The sequence below is a fragment of the Vanellus vanellus genome, assembly GCF_965231255.1.
Source record: "Vanellus vanellus genome assembly, chromosome: 4".
NCBI lineage: Eukaryota > Metazoa > Chordata > Aves > Charadriiformes > Charadriidae > Vanellus > Vanellus vanellus.
Window position 1 is genome coordinate 3,036,164 of NC_138909.1, and position 21,813 is coordinate 3,057,976.

General features: G+C 47.1%; 1 protein-coding gene across 1 annotated transcript in view; it reads right to left on the reverse strand.

Moving 5' to 3' along the window:
- ANK2 (ankyrin 2) overlaps window positions 1-21,813 on the reverse strand; it is a gene marked incomplete at its 5' end in the record, with an annotated part of 168,552 nt that overhangs the window by 76,424 nt on the left and 70,315 nt on the right. The window contains 10 exons of the mRNA XM_082482440.1: window positions 2,729-2,809; window positions 4,260-4,332; window positions 9,815-9,913; window positions 12,075-12,173; window positions 14,768-14,866; window positions 14,974-15,072; window positions 16,446-16,643; window positions 17,838-17,936; window positions 18,407-18,505; window positions 20,545-20,742. Coding sequence (XP_082338566.1) covers window positions 2,729-2,809; window positions 4,260-4,332; window positions 9,815-9,913; window positions 12,075-12,173; window positions 14,768-14,866; window positions 14,974-15,072; window positions 16,446-16,643; window positions 17,838-17,936; window positions 18,407-18,505; window positions 20,545-20,742 — 1,144 coding nt within the window. The remainder of the gene's footprint in view (window positions 1-2,728; window positions 2,810-4,259; window positions 4,333-9,814; window positions 9,914-12,074; window positions 12,174-14,767; window positions 14,867-14,973; window positions 15,073-16,445; window positions 16,644-17,837; window positions 17,937-18,406; window positions 18,506-20,544; window positions 20,743-21,813) is intronic.

Below are 21,813 nucleotides of genomic sequence, written 5' to 3' on the forward strand. Positions count from 1 at the left end.
TCGCCTTCTTTTTAAGATGACTTCATTTTTGTTCTTTGGATATCGTGATTCCAACTGATCTTTGAGACTCCATTGACTGTTTGCCCATGACTGTCCGTTCAACATTTGTCCGTCCCTTCTCTGCGTGTGAACCGACCTTTATGGCAGCCATCTCGGGGGCACGCTGCTTCTGACAATGGTGTCTCACCTTCTACTGCGGCCTTTCTAGTCCCTTCTTTCCGCCTGCGAACGTAGACTGGCTGAAAAATAACTTGTCAGAAACAAAGAAAGGATGGGGAATCCAAAGATGGATCTTCAGACGGATCTGTTCCTTGGGTTGGTTCACCGCACGGTGAAACGCTTGGGCTGATGTACTGGAGGATGTGGGGAAGCGTGGTTAGAGCTAGGAGAGCTTCTTGCAGCAGCCAGAACTTAGTCTAAGGAGACAGTGAAACCAGAACTTTTGAAAATTAAGTGGACTGAAAAGAGCGCAGGAGATGAGGAGGCCCAAAGAGACGCAAATAAGAGCTCTTCAACGACCTGTTTTACTGGTTGCTCATGTCTCCTCTATATATGGCACCACACTTATGGTACTATCTCAGATGGGAGTCACAGGGATAAACCGTCGGCAGTTTGTACAGCTCATTCGCCAGAAAAATAACGCGTGGAATGAGCGCAGAGGAGCAGCAACACGCTCCTCAATACAGTATTATTAACATAGGGGAGAATCAAATAAAAAAAGAGGTTCCTGCCTTTTCTAGATTTTCCTGTGTGCCTACGCTGACTCAGCCCTAACAGAAACATCCGCTTGTGCTTAACGTCGCCAATTCTGTAGATGTCACTAAAATACGTTTCACAAGAGGCTGTGCGTAACCGCCCTTTGCGGCTGTAAGGATCCCTCGGGTGCCAATCGCCGCTTTTGTGGCAACAGCTTTAAAGGAACCAACCTTTGTGGCAATACAAAGAGCTAAGCCAGACCCAACGATAAAAACGCACGGCTCCATCCACACAAAGCATCTCTGCCGGCGTCGGTCGGCGTCTCAGAAACCCCGCCACCTCTCAGCGCGGCCCGTGGGCATCCGCACCCTCACGGAGAAGCACTTCTCCATCTTTTTTGGCAAGATCGGGCCGTCACCTTCTGAACATCTGCACTGTGGCCGGTGCCGAACAAGTAACAATGGATACTACGAACAAGTAACTATGGATTACGTAGTCTTCATGGCAGACTACAGCATAAATAGAGAAAAAGCAGCAGTAACACACACACGTGTGACCGTGCATATTTCCGCGCTGTACGAATAAACTGCTTAATAAAACTGTGCTGATCCATCTTTGGCCCTGGTGGTCACAAAGCAGGAAAGACTTATTAACGCTATGGCATATCGGAGACAGGTAGGACCAACGTAACAGGCTTACGGCACACGAAGGAGGATTTTTCTAGAATCATGTTTTTGCTATTTTTTCCGCTTCTTCCTTGATCCTCGCACAAAAGCTTATGAACCCAATTTCACCCAGTCTGTTATTGGAATGGGTGTTTCTCTTTTCCCCGACAATGCACGCCTGCTTCTGTACTTAACTCTGATACTTACCATCTAAACCCCAGTAATCTAATTTAAAAAAAAAATAAAACCAAACGCAATTTTAAAGGAAAAAATATAATCCGGTTCTGTTCAAAGGAAAGGTTGGGTTTTTTTTTCAGCTACGATAAAAGGTAAAGAATTCTGAATAATAATACAACCGCTAAACACAAAAATACTGTATGAAAATCACAGAAGAATTAGTGGGACTCTCAGTTCATTCTAAATATTTTAAGATAGGCTACACAGAGCCGGGCCTTATATTCCAAGCCGAGCTATTTGATAGACTATGTGGTCCTTTATTTTATACTGCTAAGACTGGATGTTGCACTTGAATTTGTTTTAGGAACATGAATACTGTGTTATTAATGTAACAGCATACGATTATATATAAAAATGCAAAATGCAAAATACTTATCACCAGTGATGTACGAGCTCCACGATGGGACCTGAAATACTTATTTGCTCAAGGGCTCTTCTTGTGTTCACCTTTAGAGGCCTATAATCACAGCTGGCGGGGTTCACCCTGTCACGCTTATTTATTTCAGAAGAGATGACGTCACTTGAAAGCAGCTAAGAGCACGGCATGACACAAAGCTTATTGCTGCCCGCTTCTAAAGACTCCGCCATCACTAAAAGGTTCACCCTCTTTATTAAAAAAAGTATTGCGGTCCTCCTGCCCTCAGCTATTTTAAGTTCAGCCCCGTCCCCGTCAGGAATTTTCCCAACGTCCTGACTTGTTTTGCCTGGAGAAACAGCTTTTCCAAGGACAAGGGGGCAACCTGCTCGGCAACCCGCAGCAGAGGCACCATGAGTACCAGCCCGCAGCGGCAACGTGCCCGAGTGACTATGTCCTACCTGTTGGCCATCGGCAAACGGGAGGTGTCAGCCGGAAAGCAGAGAATGTTAATTGGAAGCACTGGAGAGCGTTAGTCATGCTGGATGGCAAGTTCTGCCAACGTAGTCAAGATACAGGTAATAAACCTCGGGTTTTCCGGCTTCCCTCCTTCCTCCCACCTTTCAGGAAACACACGCCCAGGCACACTCCAAAAGTAATGACAAGGAGCAGTGTTAGGCACCCGCATTAAGCAGATTCACGTTGCTTCAACACACAAAAAAACCAACCCCAAACGATCCAAGTTAAGCAGAAAGAGAAAGCTTGCAAGTCTTACTCCACGAACTCCTGCTAACAGCCCCTGTGCCACTATATGCTTCACCATCGCTGACGCGTTCGTCGTCGGAGTGCTTAAAGGCTGTACGACATACAAATCGGGTTGAGAAAAAGGAATACCCCGCATCAATGCCGTAGAAGCAGGAAGACATACCGGGCTGGGTGGATTTAAAGATGGTTAAACGGTAGTGCAGAACATTGGGAGAGAATTCAACACCGCGAACATAAGGCTATAAGCAACTGCAAGGCCGTTTCTCACCATCATTACACAAGTAGTCGAATGTTTTTCAAACAGAGAAAAGGCAGCAAAAGCACGCCCGAGAGAAATAATTTCACTGATCATGATGCAGCAGAAAATAATTCCTTCTGAGTCATTCTTGTTTGCTTTCGCTTGCAGCTTCGCAAGCATTAAAAAAAAAAAAAAAAAAAAAAAAGAGAAAAAGAAAAAGTAGCGCCTGGAGCCTAAACGTCATATTTTCTCAGTAGCGTAACTCATTTATCGGCATAAATCCCATTTCAAACAGCAGTACAAGCTGTTTAGGAACATAAATGCCATTAACTCCCAGTACCATTCAGAACCACAAGTGCATCTGCGTTCTTTGTAAAAGACAAAAAACCCCCGACCCTGCGACCTGTGTCCCTAAACCCCTACGGCTTTTGGAAATTAGGCGCTCTACAAATTATTCGCAGGAAATAATAACAACCATAAAATGGCATCTGTAAGGTACTGTAATATTAATTAACCCTGCCAAGAGTAACAAAGAACTTGGAAAATTCTTGCAAACGCGTGTATATTTATCAGATGCCGTCGTGACTAAAAATTCGTAACAAGTCCTCCGCGAACTTTTAGAAAGGGCCGTTTTTAAGCTATTCCCTTAACTCTGTGCTGTATAAAACCCGCGGTGCTGCATCGATCCCTCCAGAAGCTCACAGAAATTTCCTCGGGACTTCGCTAAGCGGTACGTCGTTACTCCTCCTGCCTGTACATACAAAAGACTCTGAAACCAAAGTGCCAAACTTATTAGCGTGCTGTTACTTTATGTCACACCGTACGCATCTGCGATGCCTCTGCGCCAAAAGCTCCCTGGCGGGAACGGTCCCCTCAACCTTCCACCTTGCGCCTCTTCTCACACAAATGTTTCCAATTAGGCAGAACTCCTAGAAATAGGTGGCGTTGATCCAAAAAATCGACTGCTCGAATTGCTCTTTCTGGGAGGGTCACGCCCAGCTTTGGGACAGCTCTACATTTAAACTTTAAAATCTGAAGTCGGGAAATGTTCGCGTTTGTTGATTTGGTTCAAATACGCTTTTTCTGAGAAAGATGTAGGGCTCCGGGATTTTGGTTGGGTTGAACTTTTGGCATCTGTATTCGAATGCCATAATGACTACATCATTTAAAAAAAGCCATTACGTTGAACTTCTTTTCAAGCACTGCAAAAACGAAGATGTCAAAGTACCTAAGCAGCTCTCTTGAACCTGTATTACCCGTTCTCTACGAGATATGGAAGAGGAACTTAGAAAAAGCTGCTCACCTTCTTCATCCGAAACATCCAGGACCTCAGTCATTGTCTCAGGTACATTTAGCTTGTGCTTCTCTGTTACAGTCTGCAAAGACAGAATCATCAATCCTTAAATTAACCACCAAAAGAAGCAGCAAAGTTGACAGCAGGGTATTTTCAACAGCGACAGCAGCTGAGACATTTTATAATGCTTTATTTTACATCCTTACTCCAGAAGCTCCTATTCTCAGTGCTGTATAAGGTAACATTTATTCTGGTAGAAAAGTCCCCCCAAAATAAAGCTAATGAGCTGGTGAAAAGAAAGGAAAGGGAAAGGGAAAGGGAAAGGGAAAGGGAAAGGGAAAGGGAAAGGGAAAGGGAAAGGGAAAGAGAAAGGGAAAGGGAAAGGGAAAGGGAAAGGGAAAGGGAAAGGGAAAGGGAAAGGGAAAGGGAAAGGGAAAGGGAAAGGGAAAGGGAAAGGGAAAGGGAAAGGGAAAGGGAAAGGGAAAGGGAAAGGGAAAGGGAAAGGGAAAGGGAAAGGGAAAGGGAAAGGGAAAGGGAAAGGGAAAGGGAAAGAAAGAAAAAAGAAAAGAAAAGAAAAGAAAAGAAAAGAAAAGAAAAGAAAAGAAAAGAAAAGAAAAGAAAAGAAAAGAAAAGAAAAGAAAAGAAAAGAAAAGGCAAATTTATTTATAAATGGTGCATGTAGAACAATTCAGCTCAATGTTTCCAAGATGATTTTAAAATGAATTAGGTAATGTCTACAGAAGAGCTTCAGAAAGTGGTATGTGGCATATGGAAATTATTAAATCGTAAAGCATTTGGAAATGAAGTTATGAATGATGCGAAATTTTTCAACTAAAAAAAGATGGGAAGGATTTACACAGATCGCTCGAAATATTTCTCCCCCTTCCTCTCTCTCCTCCCCCCCCCCAAAGTGACTACACTGCATATTAACGATATCTTGTTCATAAATCACATGCATTCCCCTCAAATCATGTATACATCTGGGGGAAAAAAGAAAAGTATTTGAAGATTCTGATGTATTTTGTGTGTGTAAAAGCGTAAAAGACTGTGCTATTGTGACCCAAGGCGAGCGTGGCCCGAGGACTGCTGGGAGGACACTGCTTCAGCGTGAGAGCTCAGGGTAGGAGAACACTGGAAGATTTGGGAAACAGAAGATGTTGAGGGGTGCTGAATCAAGAACGGGGACATCCTTTTAGCATCAAGATGCACGCTGCAGAAGGAGATGAAGAACGTCACGAAAGCAACCGTAGGTGCCAAAAAGTTGCCTGCAGGGAACTCCTCAGCGCGTTACGGTACAGGCGACCAAATGCCAAGGACTTCAAAAAAAGAGCCGCGACCCGAACAGCATCAGTGACAACAGAAACCCAGAAATCTTGCCCTGGCTCCACCCAGATCCCTCAGCCGGTCAGCTGAACTGGGGAGTCGACCCGTGGCGCTGGAAGGTCGGTAGGAGCAGAGGCGTCCCTCTGGCGTGGGGAGGACCGGCGGGAGGCCACGCGTCTCGGGGAACTCCCGCAGAGGCAGAGCCTCCCCCCCGCGGGGCGGATGGGATCTACCAGCCATAAATTAACGTCACGTGCAGGAGTAGTGGAAGAGGGATAATCGACGTCAGCCGAATCCCGAGCCCCGTAGGCAATATGCTTTGGGAGAACGCCCGTTGCTGTCAAGCAGTGAAGGCAAAAGCGGTTTTTGCTGCACAAAACTTCCGAGGTGTTTCCCGATTCTGTTTGATACTTCTCTATTTCTAACAAACCGAGGAGGACGGCATTCTTGATTGCTAGAAGATACCGCGCTTTTATATATAACAAAGATACCAACAGTATAATCACTTTGGAAATTTGTTTAAAAAGTCTGCTTTACGTTTTTGAAATATATATTGAAATATATATTTGAAATATATACTTGAAATATATATTTGAAATATATACTGTGGCAGCAGCTTTCAATTCACCCTTCCGAGGGAAAGAACAACGTCCCGTGCTTCAAACGGCAATCCCATTCAGGCCTCCTAAATTCACTCTCGCCCGTGGTTCAAGCCAATTAATTATTTCTGCAGCCTCTTGCGTAACACGTCCTGTACTGAAAATTAGTTTCTATTCCCCGACTGCCTCCGCCAATGTCTGCCCTTCCTTCCCCCCCCCCCCCGCCTTAGTTTCTATTCCCCGACTGCCTCCGCCAATGTCTGCCCTTCCTTCCCCCCCCCCCCCGCCCCCAAACATCAGGCACCAGCGATGGCAGATGGGGAGGACACTTGTCCAGGTGACGTTGACCTCAGCTCTTCAATAATACAGCAGTAAGTTAGCAAATATGTCATGAATTCTTTAAAAAAAAAAAAAAAAAAAAAAAAAAAAAGAGTACAGAAAAGAAAGGATGCTGCGGCCCTCCAGCCCAGAAGCTACGGGGATAGGGGCACCTTGTATATTCTCCTTCTACCAACTTAGATCTGCAGACCCCAGTAAGTAAGGTTTATTTATCGCGGTATCAATTTCTTCATAGATTAGGTTTTTACAGGCCCCTACATAATAACAATCTCGTCTCTGACTGAGGCTCTCAGGCACTACTATTTATTTACAGAACAGTAACGATACTTTATTTATTTCCCGATTTTCCCCTCAGTCAGGGAAAGTTATTACATAATTTAGCAATGGAAACAAAGTTTGGAAAGCAGAATTGAGAGTGTGTGTGCGTGCGTGTTTCAGAAGAGGAAAAACTACGTAACGCTATCGCCAGAACCCCTGAACTCTGCAAGAAACATTAAATCTACATCAATTCCCAACAGAAGCTGTGAACTAGTTTTTAAATGAACTTTTAATATATTACTAGGTTGGGTTTGTTTTTTTTTTTTTTTTTTAGTTGATAGGCACATAAGAAACGTCAAATACTGTCAAAATTTCAAATCCATCCCCGTCTAGCCACACGAATGGCCCACTCTGAAAATTGCTCGGTGGGTATTTCTCAAACTGAGAATTCAGCTGTGCGCTTCACACGAGGCTCCTGCACTTACGACTTCATTGCAGGGCCAGATTTTCATCTGGCGGCACGCAGCGATTCAGATCTATGTTTCAGGTATATAAACCCGGTGTACCTTCAGCGATTACTTACGCAAGAGCAGTCAACAACCTCAAAGCTCCTCATATGTTCACTTGTCCGCAGGAAGGCTACGCCCGTTCGTATAATCACCCCAAAGCTTAATTGCGGGGCAAAGCTCCGAAAGCCTGGCTTATTCTGATTTCTTTCCTACTCACCTCTAACCCGCAAGTGAAAAATGAGCGCACTTTATTCTCTCTGGTGCTTTACGGTCACGTGGCTCCACTGATAGCAAGAGTAACGCAAGGGAGAGGAGCACCCGTTCAAAGTTAGACCAAAGGCTTTGGCACTGGAGGTCTTTTCCTCATCTCCAACACCGACGCCATGAACAGCAATAAGGCACCAGCCTGCCCAACGTCCTCCGTGCCTCACTCCGCCACCACCTCAGAGAATGAAGGAGCTACGGTGACAGCACCTTTTTTTTTTTTTTTTGTTCAGTGCTAAACGCTGGGTTCTGGTTTGGCAACGCCAACCTCACCATCTGGAGAATTTTATTGCAGGGAGTGCCTGTTATTTACCCCTCCTTTTTAGGACTTGCTCTGAACGACGGTTAATCAACACTCCCCACCATGAACACCGCCACCATCTATTCTGTACACCCCTAAGGTAAAGATTCAGACAAACTCCCAGCTGAAAAACCCGCTGAGTTTACGGAGGGTTCCCACCTGACTTTTGAAAGCAGTGCTTCGTACACAGAGACGGTTCAAGATTTCAGATTTCTCTTGTATGTAACCATTAGAGGTCAACTAGGCAAGCAAGGTTCAGCATTTGACCCAGTCCTAAACCCCACGCACCTGGTATCGGGCAGACAAATCCATTAGTCCCAAAGCTTAACGAAAGGTTTTTCCAAAATAAATAACTCGCAGGTGTCTTTTTGTAGCGTAATCCCTATTACGACAAAGCATCTACTACCTGCCCATGGGAAGGTACAGGGCTCCGCAGCGCAGCACAACGGAAGACAGAAAGGAAGTTCCAACTTGTATCACGCGTAGACGGAAGAAGCGTGCCAGGACACAGCCCAGCGAACAGCAAAGGTGTCCTCTGAGGCTAAAAAAAATACCCTTTTCTGAAAAATATTACCTACGTTCTGTTTTTCTAAATCTCTGGCGCGTATATGTTTATGCGCAAACACGTGTAAGGTGCTATAAGATTAAACAAGAACAGGAAATAAATGACAACAAAACCATACGGTCTTTCTTGAGAGACTTCTGGAATTGTGCTGGAATTCCTTGTCCAGACCTGACTCAGTCTGATCTTTGCAGGTCATTAATAAATTATGGCTCGCTCTATTTGTAACCTTACGCCACGTTACTTTTATCCCGCCTTCCTCAGTTAACATCAGTGGGACTTGCTGTCGGCACGCGACAAAATCAAAATTGTTTTCCGATTTCTTTACAAGAGACTCTGGATTCCTTCCCTTCCTCTAACCCTCTCCCTGATTGAGCAGTGGCATCTTTTAAGTAATCTGTGGATTTTTAGGGCTCTGAGCTCCCAAATGACACTTACATCTGATAGGTTTTGTAGACTGCTAATCTTTCTTACGTTAAAAAAAAAAAAAAATGATCTTAGAGCAGTGTTTCAACATAAAAAGCTGTAATGGAAATTGAAATGAAAATTAATTTCTTAAATGATGCGCTATTTCTCATGTTCTCCCTTCCTGCCGGCTAAAACGTTTGTAGATGGGAGGTAAAAGTCCAGGAAGAGAACACCTTCCCCCCAGAGCGTCGGAATAGATCCGTTTTCCTCGGCTTAAAGCAACAGTGCCGCCTCGCTGATGTGCAGCACGTCCTTCTCACAAACCCTGAAGTCAACCTCCAGCCCGCCAAGAGCGAGGAGGACTGAGAGGAGCGAGCACGCGAGGGAAGAGTCACTCGCAGTTTGGAAAAAACAGGATCTCTTTGAACTGGAAGTGACTTGAGTAAGAAGAGGAGGGATGCGATTCAGAGCCATCTAGCGAGAGCATCATCACGCTCGGCACCGGCCCACGGCCGGCACAGTCCAAACGCTACGAAGCTTTGCTGGGGCGCGCTTGCGAGGATGGAGCCTCGGGAGGTGTCCCAAGCGTGGAAAGGAAAGGACGGACCGAAAAGGAGAGGTGAAGAGAGAAACAGGACAGGATCGAAACAGCAGTGCACAAACTCGTGGAAAGTTTGGGTTTGCAGCTCTGACCTGTGTCTACAACCAAGTTTTTACTCTGCTCGTGAACAGTTGTTTGTGCGCCCATCGATTTTGTCCCCCCGCTCAGTGAAGCCCGCGGTGCTGCGTACGCTTCCACACGCTTCAAAGACGCACTGAAAGCACTGTGGCACCTTTTTGCAAACATCCAACACAAAGGCGGGGGGGGGTGGGGGGCGGGAGGGGGGGCTAAACCCAAAAAAATAAGAAAAGCAAAGAGATACGTGGAGAGCCTGAGGGAAGAAGAGAAAGACAACATTCTGAATAAAGAAGAGAGACATTTTAATGCATCTGCGACTCACAGTTGTGGTGGTGGTAATCTCCTCCGTTACAACCTTCAGCGTGTCGACCACCGAGATATATCCCAGACGCCTCGCGATGGCTAAGGCAGTGTTACCATTCTGAAGAGAAAAAGAGAGAAGTAGGGGTGGGGGGGGGAGAGCGAGAGAGCGCGCTGAGAGGGAGGGTTGTGATGTGAACCAATGAGCTCACCCTCGGCACGGCATGAGCCAGCATTTCCATCCAAAACAAGGCGCAGCCTAGGAAAAATCACTGGGTTTTCTTTTTCTCTCTCTGTTTTTTTTTTTTTTTTACCCTTACATCTGACTCCGTCTTTGTAACTTCTTTAAGACTATAGCCCCGATTACCATGGCAACACAACACACTTACATCTGCCTGCTATGCTAAATAAAAAAAAAAAAAAAAAAGTGCTGGACGGTTTAACCCTTCAGTTGCTCAAATTTCGCTCTACAGAATGTGTCTCGTCTGCAGAAGTTCACGTTTTATTTTGCCTAAAAGGCTCTACGGCAGAAATCCTCTTCTTACAAAGTATTTTAAAACGTTAGAGTTTCACTTGTGGTTGAAACTGTGAAATCTTTACCGGGTACAATTCCCTCCTGGGGGAATACAAGATTACGGCTGTATTGTCCGCACACACTTCTATACCTCCTTACAACAAAAATGTGCGTCCAATAAAAGTAAACAAAAATAACAACCTACGGGGATGGGGACTGAATCATGGGAATCACGGAACACTGTCCGTTCCTCCCCTCCCAAATAGGTTGAGGGGGACACAGGGACCGTGGACTGCCAATGTTCCAGGGTGAAGACACGAGATCTCCGTGTCTTCACCTGGAACATTGGCAGTCCACGGTCCCTGTGTCCCTCAACTTGGGGAGGGGAGGAAAGGACGTGTTCCGTGATTCCCCGTGATTCCAGGCCCCATCCCCGGAGGTGTCCAAGGCCAGGTTGGACGGGGCTTGGAGCAACCTGGGCTGGTGGAAGGCGTCCCCGCCCAGGGTGGCGGGTTGGACCTGGGTGATCTTTAAGGTCCCTTCCAACCCAAACCATTCTATGATACTTTGTAAAGGACGTCAGCCTGAGGGCTTCTCTCTACTTCGGTATCGGCTTTACCTGTCTATAATTTAAGTTCTTCTCTATTAGTCTAGCTGAGCAACCCCGAAGCAACGCAGTGTGGATGAGCAGCGCAAAATGTATAGATTAGCACCTTCACAGCACAAACAATTAGGCCGCTGCTGTCACATGCACCGTAACGGCTCCCACCCCCCTCCCATATCCCCCTGCCAGGTGTCTCGGGTTGGAATTCTCCCTTATCTCAAGCTAGAGGTTGCTGTGTGTGGACAAAACCAGACCTAATACCTGAGCAGGCACGCAAACTGTGCAGTAACGCCACATCCTTGAGATCCTACCTGGATTTGGGTTAGACCTGGGCACGACAGCCCCGACACGAGGCCGGCAAGCAGGTAAAGACACCTTTGGGTTGGATACGCCCCCAATAGTAACTACAGCCCCAAAAGCTGACTACAATCGCTCTCTTGCTTGACGATCCGGTTCCTAAACTGGTATTTTGGATAACTTCACAGCAGATTATTCAATGAGATTGTTCCAGGCCCAAACAGGGTGCCAGCGCTGATTTAAGCGTGCACCATACATGTACACGGAAACCTGCTCCACTCTGGGGAACGACAGCAGTTTTGGGCAGTCTGGCTGCAGTTTAACGATTACCCAATTGGAGGTGACCAATAAACAACATCAACGTGAAATAGGAGAGTGGCATTCCGGGCTGACTGTGGAGAAGGACCTGTGCCAGAGGTTACTGGTGGTCTTTGAGGAGACATTGACATCAGTGAACTCAGTAAGAACCCGGAACAGATCCAGCGGGCAGAGGGACAGAAATTTGGGTCTAAATCTTCAAAAAACAGCCCAGGTTGTGACTTCCCCTTAATTTTTATGGAAAAATCCTTATTGAGATATCAATTTAGAGACGGAAGCGTTGAGGCAGGGGGCAAGTGAACAAGTGCAGCACAGCTAGCCCTGGCCGGCCTGACCCCGCAGCTCAGAAACCCGTTTCCCCACCTCACATGTAGTTCAGTGAGTTAGACCGCATCTGAACCACCTCAAGAGGACATGGAAAAGAAGAAGTTGCATTTACACATCTGACAACCAGCTGTATGAGGAATAGTCTCACCAAAACAAAGTTCTAAGGACGGAGTGGACAGAACTGTCCAGGGAAACAAGTTGCCCCCGGCACTTCAGACTTACAGTGGTGATGGCGTTGGGCTTGGCCCCGTGTTGGAGGAGAACGTTAATGATGTGAGTGTGGCCTTGTTGGGCGGCTTGGTGAAGAGGGGTGTAGCCATTCTGTTGTCCACGGTGGTTAGGATAAAACAACAAACAAACAAAGAACAACAACCACCAGTCAGTAAGATTAGACACTTCGCTTTGCTTCCTTCTGAGGACATTTCAAAAGGAAATTATGCCATCAATCGACCCCAAGATAATAAATCTTCAGTGATAATAATACTACTTCTTCCCCAGATTAACGAAAAGGAAGTTCAAGGGGCAGGCTAAGGACAGAATCAGAGCTGAGGCAGAGAACATTTTTCTTCCTCTCACACCTTAGTTTTCTGCAGAAGCCCCAAGACTCGCCTTTAAAATATTTGAGCCAATTTAAAAAACGCATGATTTTCAACAGCAGTGATTTGAGACTATTGGCTTTTAATAGACCTGTGACAAATGTCCATCAATTTTAGCTTTACCTTGCCTTCAAAGGGCTTGACCAAGCTGTAGTTACGCTTAAAACCACGTACACAACATCTGTATTAATAAACGCGCCTAAGTCCATATATTTATCTGCTCCGGTGATTCATTCTGATGTTACACAATACGGAAACATAAGCAAAGCGTACTTCAGACAGCTGATCTGAGACGGTGTTGCGTAAGGCCAGGCAGGCAATTAATCTGCAACATTATTTGCAATCGGCTTTGAAAGCAAGCAGAGAATGAGCTGGAAGAAAACACCAAGTTGATCTCACCGTACACTTATGCAAAGCCTGGGGGCAGGCTCTGACAGACACACTCTGAGCGCCGTCTCTTTCGCAAACGAATACGCCCAAGTACTGCTTTGTACTACTAATTAAACAGCGATAGCTCAGAGCTGTTACAGTTCTCATCTTTACAGTTTGTGTGCCCGGACCGCTAAGAAATCGAAGGAGGATTTTACCATGGGCTGCAGCGCAAAAGTAAATTCTCTATCTTTACTTAGATGTTAGCGTGGTCCTTCAAAACCAGAATTCAGCTGTGTCCATTTTGCACTGGAGATGGCACAAAGCATCGTGCAGGCTCTCTCTAGTTAAAGACCAAGCTGCAACAGAGGTTACTTACTCTTTAACGTGCCCATCCCGAACCCAGCCAGGATGGATTTACTCTTTAAATTGAGGCCACGGTATCAGTTTTTGTTGTTGTTGGGGTTTTTTTTTTGTTTGTTTGTTTTTAACAGATTGCCAGGATTTTTATTGGTCCCTAGGTGTGAGATTTTGGAGAAGCACTGCCCCACACTCTCGTATAACCTCGCCGATTTTAATGAAATTATCCTAAATAAGTGAAATACCTGGGGAAACGGCATCAGAATCTGGCCCAGTAGCCCCTCAGACATAGAATGAGACCTAACCCTAAAGACGCAAGTATGTCTGTCCCTTTAGCTAGCCCCCACGTGCCTCAGCTGAATGCCTTGGCAGCTCCCGGTTGGATCCCGCTAGCGTCTGCTTTATTCATTCTTATCAGCTGTTTTTCTAGTAGCGTCGCCCGTTCTTTTGGAATCCTTGGGTTTTACCCGCGGATTTCGGGTGACCTCACGAGGGACGGGCCAGCGTCTTTCATTTATTTACTTCGCTGTTTCTTACCGCGCTGAGCTGTGGCCACTGTGATGAAACAGTGCTCCTTTGGGAAATGAATCCGTCCCGTGGGCCCCGGCTGGGGACAGAGGGAGCAGCAGACCACAAGCCTGTGAGTTTGACTGGATCTCACAAATGCTAAGTACGTCCCTAGAAATGTCAACGGGCTTCTTCACGTCGGTCCCAAGACACCCAATCTGAAGGCAGCTGTCGCCTGAAGCCAGTTTTAGCTAAGCCGAAGCCCTGCTGCCCCCCCAGTTAGCCGCCTCTTCCTGGTAAGGGCGATGCGATGACACCGGGGGCGCAACACGCTCTTGCCGTCACCAGAACCTCTCTTGTGTATGCTCAGGAGAGAGACAATCCTTGCTACAAACCACATCACATTCAGCTCTTGTGCCCACCAGTTTACACTGCTGAAGTCAGTGGATTTTGTTCAGACTTTGGCTGTAGACACTCAGGTCCCTTTCAGTGCAACCGGTCGGTAGCAGTCTACCCAGATTCCCCTCAAACATAAAAAAAACAACCCCAACCCAAACCTGTTTTCAGTAAACTGCGTTCCCCCACCACAGCCGCTTCCTCTCCCAGAGTCATACCGCCCACGCTGCCATCAGCAGGAACGCGTCCCACTCTTCTCCCAGCAGATTGGAGAGAACCTGGCATCACCCTCAAAGCGCCTGAATCGTTCCTTACTAGTTTGGCAGCACCCCGGTATTACACTGGTGTAAACCGTGTGTAAACGAGATCAGAAACAAGCTCGCATTTGTTAGTTTGCAAGTAAAAAGAGGAAAAAAAAAAAAAAAAAGGGATTTATTAATTTATTCTCTACCTCCTTCTTTCATACGGCCAAAGAGTTATCGGACTTTTCTTTTGTGACCACTACGCAACGAGATGCAGCAGAGAGAAGGCATTCCGCTACAGCCACGAATCGCCGTACGCTGACACCTAACCAGGTAGTCATTGCCTGGTTCTTAGCGAAAAGGCACCCGCGGTATGTATTCACGGCGCTCGGTTACCAGCTTCATAACAAAGAGCAAAAAGCAAGCAAGGAAAAAAATTCCTTACCTTGGTTTTAGCATTGACATTTGCTCCCTGCTTGAGAAGAAAATTCACCATTTTGACGTTTCCATAGTGACACGCCACAATTAAAGGTGTATAACCAAGCTACAACAAGAGAACAGAGAAGTCACACGGCAAGCTCAGTGGAACGTTCCTTCTACAGTGGCAGCACCCTCTGGTGCCCTGGAGACAGCGGCCGCTCCGTGATTTACCTTTGTCTGAGCATCTTGGTTTGCTCCGTGTTTTGTGAGTATTTCAGCTACGTTCACTTTATCCTCTTGAGCCGCAAGGTGTAAGGATGTCAGTCCAGTCTGGAGGTGGAATATACAGAATAATAAATAAAGATCAAAGTAAGAATAAAACCTACGTTACGTGAGGAAAGAAATGTGGACTTTCCCACTTTCTCATCTTTAAAACGCGACGAGACCCTAAACTGTGGCTTCTAAGTACGGGTGGGATTTTTTTTTTTTAAACAAAATAGAGTTGATGTTTCTCCTGTTCCGGCTGACAAACCGCTCCAAAGCAATTACGTCACCGTACCCACAGAGTAAAACTTTCGGGCATCAGTGCTCACGCTCGGATGTTATACAATAATGTCGCCCGGTGCTTCCCACTCCTCAGACGGGAAAGGCAACCTTGACAACTGCAGGCACGAGTCAGAATGGGGAAAAGAACTCCAGAAATAGATCCCATTCAACGACGCCAAGGAAATGGATTTAACTAAAAGCTCACTGCGCTCGGGCACGCGGTGCCTGCCCGTGAACAAGGCAGGGCACGTCTTTTGTGAGAGGAACGAAAACCACCTTGTTTCTCACTGGTTAGGTGGCACAAGGCATTACTCGAGCCTTCTATTTTGACTTGTTGGAAGAAACGCTGCAGGCTTTTGACCTTAAGTAAATAAGGCTTACATATACGCCTGGATAAATCTGGTGACCTACCAAGACCTAACAGCAATGTGGTTTTTTTGGAGGAACTGGTTTTCTATGAAAAAGCTATCGTGTACGATCATAGAAAAAAAAAAAAAAAAAAATCAAGAAAACTGGCAAGGGTCTCCGTAGGATTTTTCTCACTCGCTACTCCGCTGATAATGTTGTTTTGTTATTTGCCAGACACTGCCCATTTCTTCCGCTTGGGAAAAATGAGGAAAAGCGTCTTCTGCTGGCAAGAACTGAACTCTTTTACACTGTAGCTCTCGTTGTCAAATCTACCCATGCGCCCACAACCTCCAGAATTTTACACGGCCCTTCCTTTGCATCTAATGTAAAACTTGAGGAGCGTACGCAAAACACCCGAGAGACGGCAAGGTCGCAGCACAACAAAAATACTGCAGTCCTGCCTTCCTGAAATGCTCAGAAACTGTTTTCTCCCGGTCTGCCTTTCCTCCTGTCGCCTCTCTACCCGGTGTTACATCGTTCTCCTCGGGTCACGGCAACCGCCCGTGCGTTCCCCAGCCCGGTTATTAATTACATGGTGGAAGTTAACTGATCAATCCATCCGCCGGTCTTAGATATCCTCTTCTCACTTTTACCGCTCACCCACCTGTTGTCGCTTCCGCAGGCTCGCAAATACGTAGATAAGGAAGAGAAGCTGAGAATTCCTGACAACGCGACATCATTCCTACGCTGCACTTTGCATCCCGCTGGATACTCCCACCCATAGTACTTTGTCTCCGGTCGTGAGTTACCTTTGTTGCCACGTGGATATTGGATCCTTTCTCCAAAAGCAAGGTCACCATGTCAGTGTGACCTTCTTGGGAGGCCAAATGAAGCGGGGTGACTCCCTGCTTGGTCAAAATGTTGGTCTCGGCCCCGTAGTTCAATAGAGTGGTGGCTATCTGCATCTGATTTTTCTTGGCAGCAATATGCAGAGGGGTGTATCCGTTCTAACACCAGCCGGGAAAGAAAATGAGAATAAAGTTAACACAACAGCCCCGTAAGCCTAAGAAGTCAAACCCACCGTAAACCAGTATTACTTTATGTCACCCCCCTTATTACTAGACACGAGAGCTCAGTACATTTTCGAGGCCAGATGTGTCCCACAGGGCGTTGCTTTGTCCGTCGGTTATTTTCGCCGCCGAAACTCGAACAAAGCCGGCCCTCGCCAGGGTGGGCAGGAGTGTGCAGCTGATCCCTTCCACTTACCCCGAGCTTCAATCCTACGTTTTGAATAACCTACGTTGTAAATATTCACTTTTGACGGATGAGTGACATTCTCCGTGATGAGTGATGGGGGCACGCTTTTCATTGCATTAGGCTTTTTCGGAGCGTGTGGGTAGAGGTGTGTTTGCATATGGAATTTTGATACGTGTAAGACCCGGCACTGACTGCGAACAGCAATAGGGAGGAACGCTATTCTGATCGAATTAACCATTTAAGCAAAGCAGAATGGCATTGATGGTACCTTCTGGCAATAAGACAACTCCTCACCTTTAAAATCGTAGACTGGTTTGGGTTGGAAAGGACCTTAAAGGCCATCCAGTTCCAACCCCCTGCCCTGGGCAGGGACACCTCCCCCCAGCCCAGGTTGCTCCAAGCGCCGTCCAACCCGGCCTTGGACACCTCCAGGGATGGGGCAGCCTCAGCTTCTCCGGGCAACCTGTGCCAGAGGCTCACTGCCCTCACAGTCAAGAACTTTTTCCCAATACCTCATCAAAATCTCCCCTCTTTCAGTGTAAAATCATCACCCCTCATCCTATGGCTCTCCTCCCTTATCCAGAGTCCCTCCCCAGCTTTCCTGGAGCTCCTTTAGGCACTGGAAGGGGCTCTAAAGTTTCCCTGGAGCCTTCTCTTCTCCAGGCTGGACACTCCCAACTCTCTCAGCATGTCCTCCCAGCAGAGGGGCTCCAGCCCCTGGGGCATCTTCATGGCCTCTTCTGGCCCTGCTCCAACAGGTCCACGTCCTTCTGATGTTGGAGGCCCCAGAACTAACTAATATTACCCGATACTAAGGTGACTTCCAGCTAGGACTGAAGCTCACAAACACAATAAGGGGCTGGGAGAGACCCCGGGTGGGCAAGGCGGAGGCTGGGCCGCCCTCTCTCTCGCCGGGGTTCCTCGGGCGGGCGCTGGGAGCTCACCTTGGCGGTCGCGTGGGGCGAAGCGCCCTTCTCCAGCAGGAGCATGGCCACCTTCTGGTTGTCGTAATGGGCCGCCACGTGGAGGGGGGTGAGGCCGTTCTGTAAGGGCGGTTATGGCGTTAGGCTGGGCGCGCGGGAGGGAGACGTTAGTGCGTGAGGTGAGGGGCAGGGAACGAGGGGCAGGAGGGCACAAAGCATGGCGGGCGGCCGTGAGCAGGAGGGGAGAAGCAGTGGAGGAGGGGGAATCGGGGCGGCCCGGCGGTTTCCGTCCCCCCGGAGCCCACGCTAAGCAATTCCCGCAGCATGGCGGGGAACCAGGCCATTCCCCGCAGTGTTTATCCATCGGGATTTTGCCAGGGACCCAAACCCGACGCGCTCGGCAGCACGGTTTTCACACCGAGTGCACAAAACCATCGCCCGGGGCGGGGGGTGAAGGCCACCACGGGAAAGCCACAGCCACCACGGCAAAGCGGCTGCAGCCTTCTTCCGCGGGCATGTTTCGCGCAGTTCTTTCCTAAGGAAGAAGCCGAAACGCTGCCGCTTTTTTAATTTTTCTTTCTCGTCCGTACCTTGCCAGCTGAATCGGGAGAGGCGCGACGCTGCAGCAGCAGTTTTGCCACTTCCAGGCTCCCATATTTGGCTGCCACATGCAGAGGCGTGAATCCCTTCTGCGAAATTCCAGGAGATAAAAAAAAAAAAAAGCAGATGCTCGCGTTAAAAGGCCGTGCTGGCACCTCTCTTTTAAGAACTACGCGTTAAGCCCTGTCCTCTTCAACCCATATCCTAGCTCCCAGACTCAACAGCCGTACCTAGAAAGAGCGCCGTCTCTTGAAAGCGCTTTGAGGAGCATGAAATACAAGGAAATACTTCACCTTTTATTATTTTTTCCTACGTACGGGCTGTCAGACATTTTATCTGACGCAGACTCCACCAGCAACATGTGCTGTGTGTGTGTGGGCAAGGAAGGCGCTTGTTCCAGTTTCTACTCCAAACCAGCTGCACTTTTTATTTTCCCGATGACAGCTTTAGAAATATTTCCTGTAGCCGTTGCTGCCAGTAACCGTGAAGCGCCAACTAAATGCAGCGAGAAAAGCTGCAAACTCCGTATTCCTCCTTTAGAGTTTGCTGAAGAATGATTTCTATTCGGACTCGTGTAGCCATACAGTCAACTCAGTTCCGCTGCAGCCTCTGAACTGCAGCTAAAAAAAGTCCCGCCTGACTCAAGGGCAGCGCTTTTGGGGACGCAGCGGGGCAAGACTGAAAATCTTGTCTTTTAAAGGGTCCTTTTCTATTTGTTTTCATAATGCTTGTGTGTCGGTACAGTGCAGGTGCAAGGTCTGTGTCAAAGGAAGGCGCTCTTTGCCTGTTCTTTTAATTTAAATAACGTTATGTTCACGTCATTAAATTACGTTAATTTTAATTAACGTTAATGCAAATTACGTTAAACACGTTGATAAAGAAAACTCATGGATGGAAGACAGTAGGTGGCAGACTGCACCGCTGCCCTGACAGGAATTCCGGGGAGCTGCAGTGACCTATTTGCCTGGCACATAAGTGACGCGTAATGTTTATTATCATTATCATCTTGTTCCACCAATCCCACCTCAACAAGAGTTTACGGCAGGGAATCTCAAGTATTTCCCGTTCACGAATCACAGGTTTGTAGAGAGATTATCTGGCGGACTACATCCTATTCGTAATTAGAGAATGTTCCTGCAGTACTAAAGCCATCGCCATGAGGCAATACGGGAAATTAGGAAAGTATTTAGTGTATTTTTAGCCATTTTAATGTGATTTAACAGCTGGATAAAAGGAGAACAGCAAGCATTCCCAGTAATAAGGGGATCATAATTTGAAAATTGCTGGTTTAGTCTTCTAAACCCTGGAAGACATCCCATTGTTGAAAAATATGTTTTAAGCTCCAGCTGTAAAATCAGGGGCACTTTTTCAAGACCGAAAACAATAGTGAGCATTTACTGATTTTCACTTAATCGAATGCGATAAATTTGGAAGAGTTCTCTTAGCACACAATTCTATTCACAGCTACCTATTTTCTTACGTGTTCAGCACTCTGTTGGGAATCTGCCGATAAACATTTTTGGCGAACAAAACGATAACGATTCTGCAGACTATTTCTTTTAAGACCCCGGACAAAATGGCCTGTTGTGTCATATGACACCTCATTTAGAGAGCCAGTGAAAATAGATTCAGCATTAGCTGCGACTGGACAGACGCTGACTTGTATGTTTTAGGAACGTTCCCTTCAGCTAGTAGACACCAGATTTATTTTACTATTTAAATCCACAAGGTATTGAAGAATAAGCAGGCTTGTTTGTAACAAAACAAAACAAAAAAGTGTCATCATCATCCCCTTTTCTTTTTGGAAAATTTTGGCCAAAAAAGCCCTAACCATAACAACGGGAAAGCGAGAAACAAGGACTTTGTGTACATTTTAAACCTGTTGGGACCACATGTTTATCACGCTCTGCGTTTGGCTCCAGTGGGAACCAAACTCCCAGCGTTAGATGACAGCAAAAATGTGTCGAAATTGGATTAACTTGTGATACATTACTTCAGCCTATGGCTTAAGTAAGACCAAAACAAAAGACGCAAACTAGTTCAATTTCTCAGTGTGAAAGTACATCACGGAGCAGGCGCGCGCGCTGCCTGGGCGACTGGAAGACAGACGTAACGCGTTTCGTCTTACTTTGGTGGACATGGAGTGCGAGGCACCCGCCTCGAGGAGAACGGATGCGACATCAACTTGTCCCTCTCTGGCAGAGATGTGCAGCGGAGTGTACCCATTAGTTGTCGCGGCATCAGGGTGGGCCATGTGCTGCAGCAGAAGCTGGACGATCTCCGTTTTGCCCAAGCGAGAAGCAATGTGCAGTGGAGTCTGTTCTTCCTACAACTCAAATCAAGTAGGCAATTAGCGCGGGTAGAACCACCCTGAACACAGTGTTCCGGTTGATCCCAACGGATCTAGCCACGCGTTTGTCTTGCAAAAATCACAGGAAGTAATAATATGAAGAAATGGAGGGCTCGCGGGTCAATTTTTGCCATGAGTTTCAGCAACACCTTATTAGAACAGAGAGAACTATGAAGAAAAACTTTGGGTTTTCTTTTTATCAAGCAGACAGCCCCCATCACCGCGAGCATCGCTGGCTCCCCTTTGCATCCTTAACTTGTTTTACAGCAGCTCTCCCTGGCTTGACAAACAGCCCCCCCGGACTCAAAATCTGGCACTAACTGCAATCGGAACCCTCTGCCGTTTGGCTTTAGCACACGGCTGCCCACCTCCTTGCTCAGACAGAACAGCTATTGCTGGTCTGAATCGGGCTCGTTGTACTGGGTCTAGCTGGGATGGAGCACCCGTACGGTGCTTCCTTTTAGATTTCTGCCCAAGACAGTGTTGATAACACACCAGTGTGTCTTACACAGCCCCAAGGCGTTCTCTGTTCCTCCCTCCGCCCACCCCAGGGAACAGGGTTGGGGTGGGCAAGAGGTTGGGAGGGGACACGGCCAGGACAGCTGGCCCAAATTGACAGTCCATACCATATAGTGTCACGGAGAGCAATAAAAGCAGGGGCCGAATTTTTCCAAAGGAGCCATTGCTCGGAGAGTGGCTGGGCATCAGTCTGCTTGTGGGAGGTGGCGAGTGACCGCATTCGCATCACTTGGGGAGGGGAAGGGGTTGGTTTTGCGGGCTTTTCTTCTTTCTCCTTCACCTATTAACCTGTCTTCGTCTCAATCTAAGAGATTTTCTTGCTTTCGCCCTTCCAGATGTCTCCCCCACCCTGCCGCGGGGGCGGTAAGGGAACGAACTGCCGTCTGGGGCCAGCCCACCACACACGTTCTCTTTGGAAGATCTACACTTACATAGGTTACTGTTTTCAGAACTGCTTTTAGGCGTGCTTAATATTGAATTAGCAGGTCAAATAAAAATGAAATCGCTCCTCCCTAGCTCCTCTGCTTC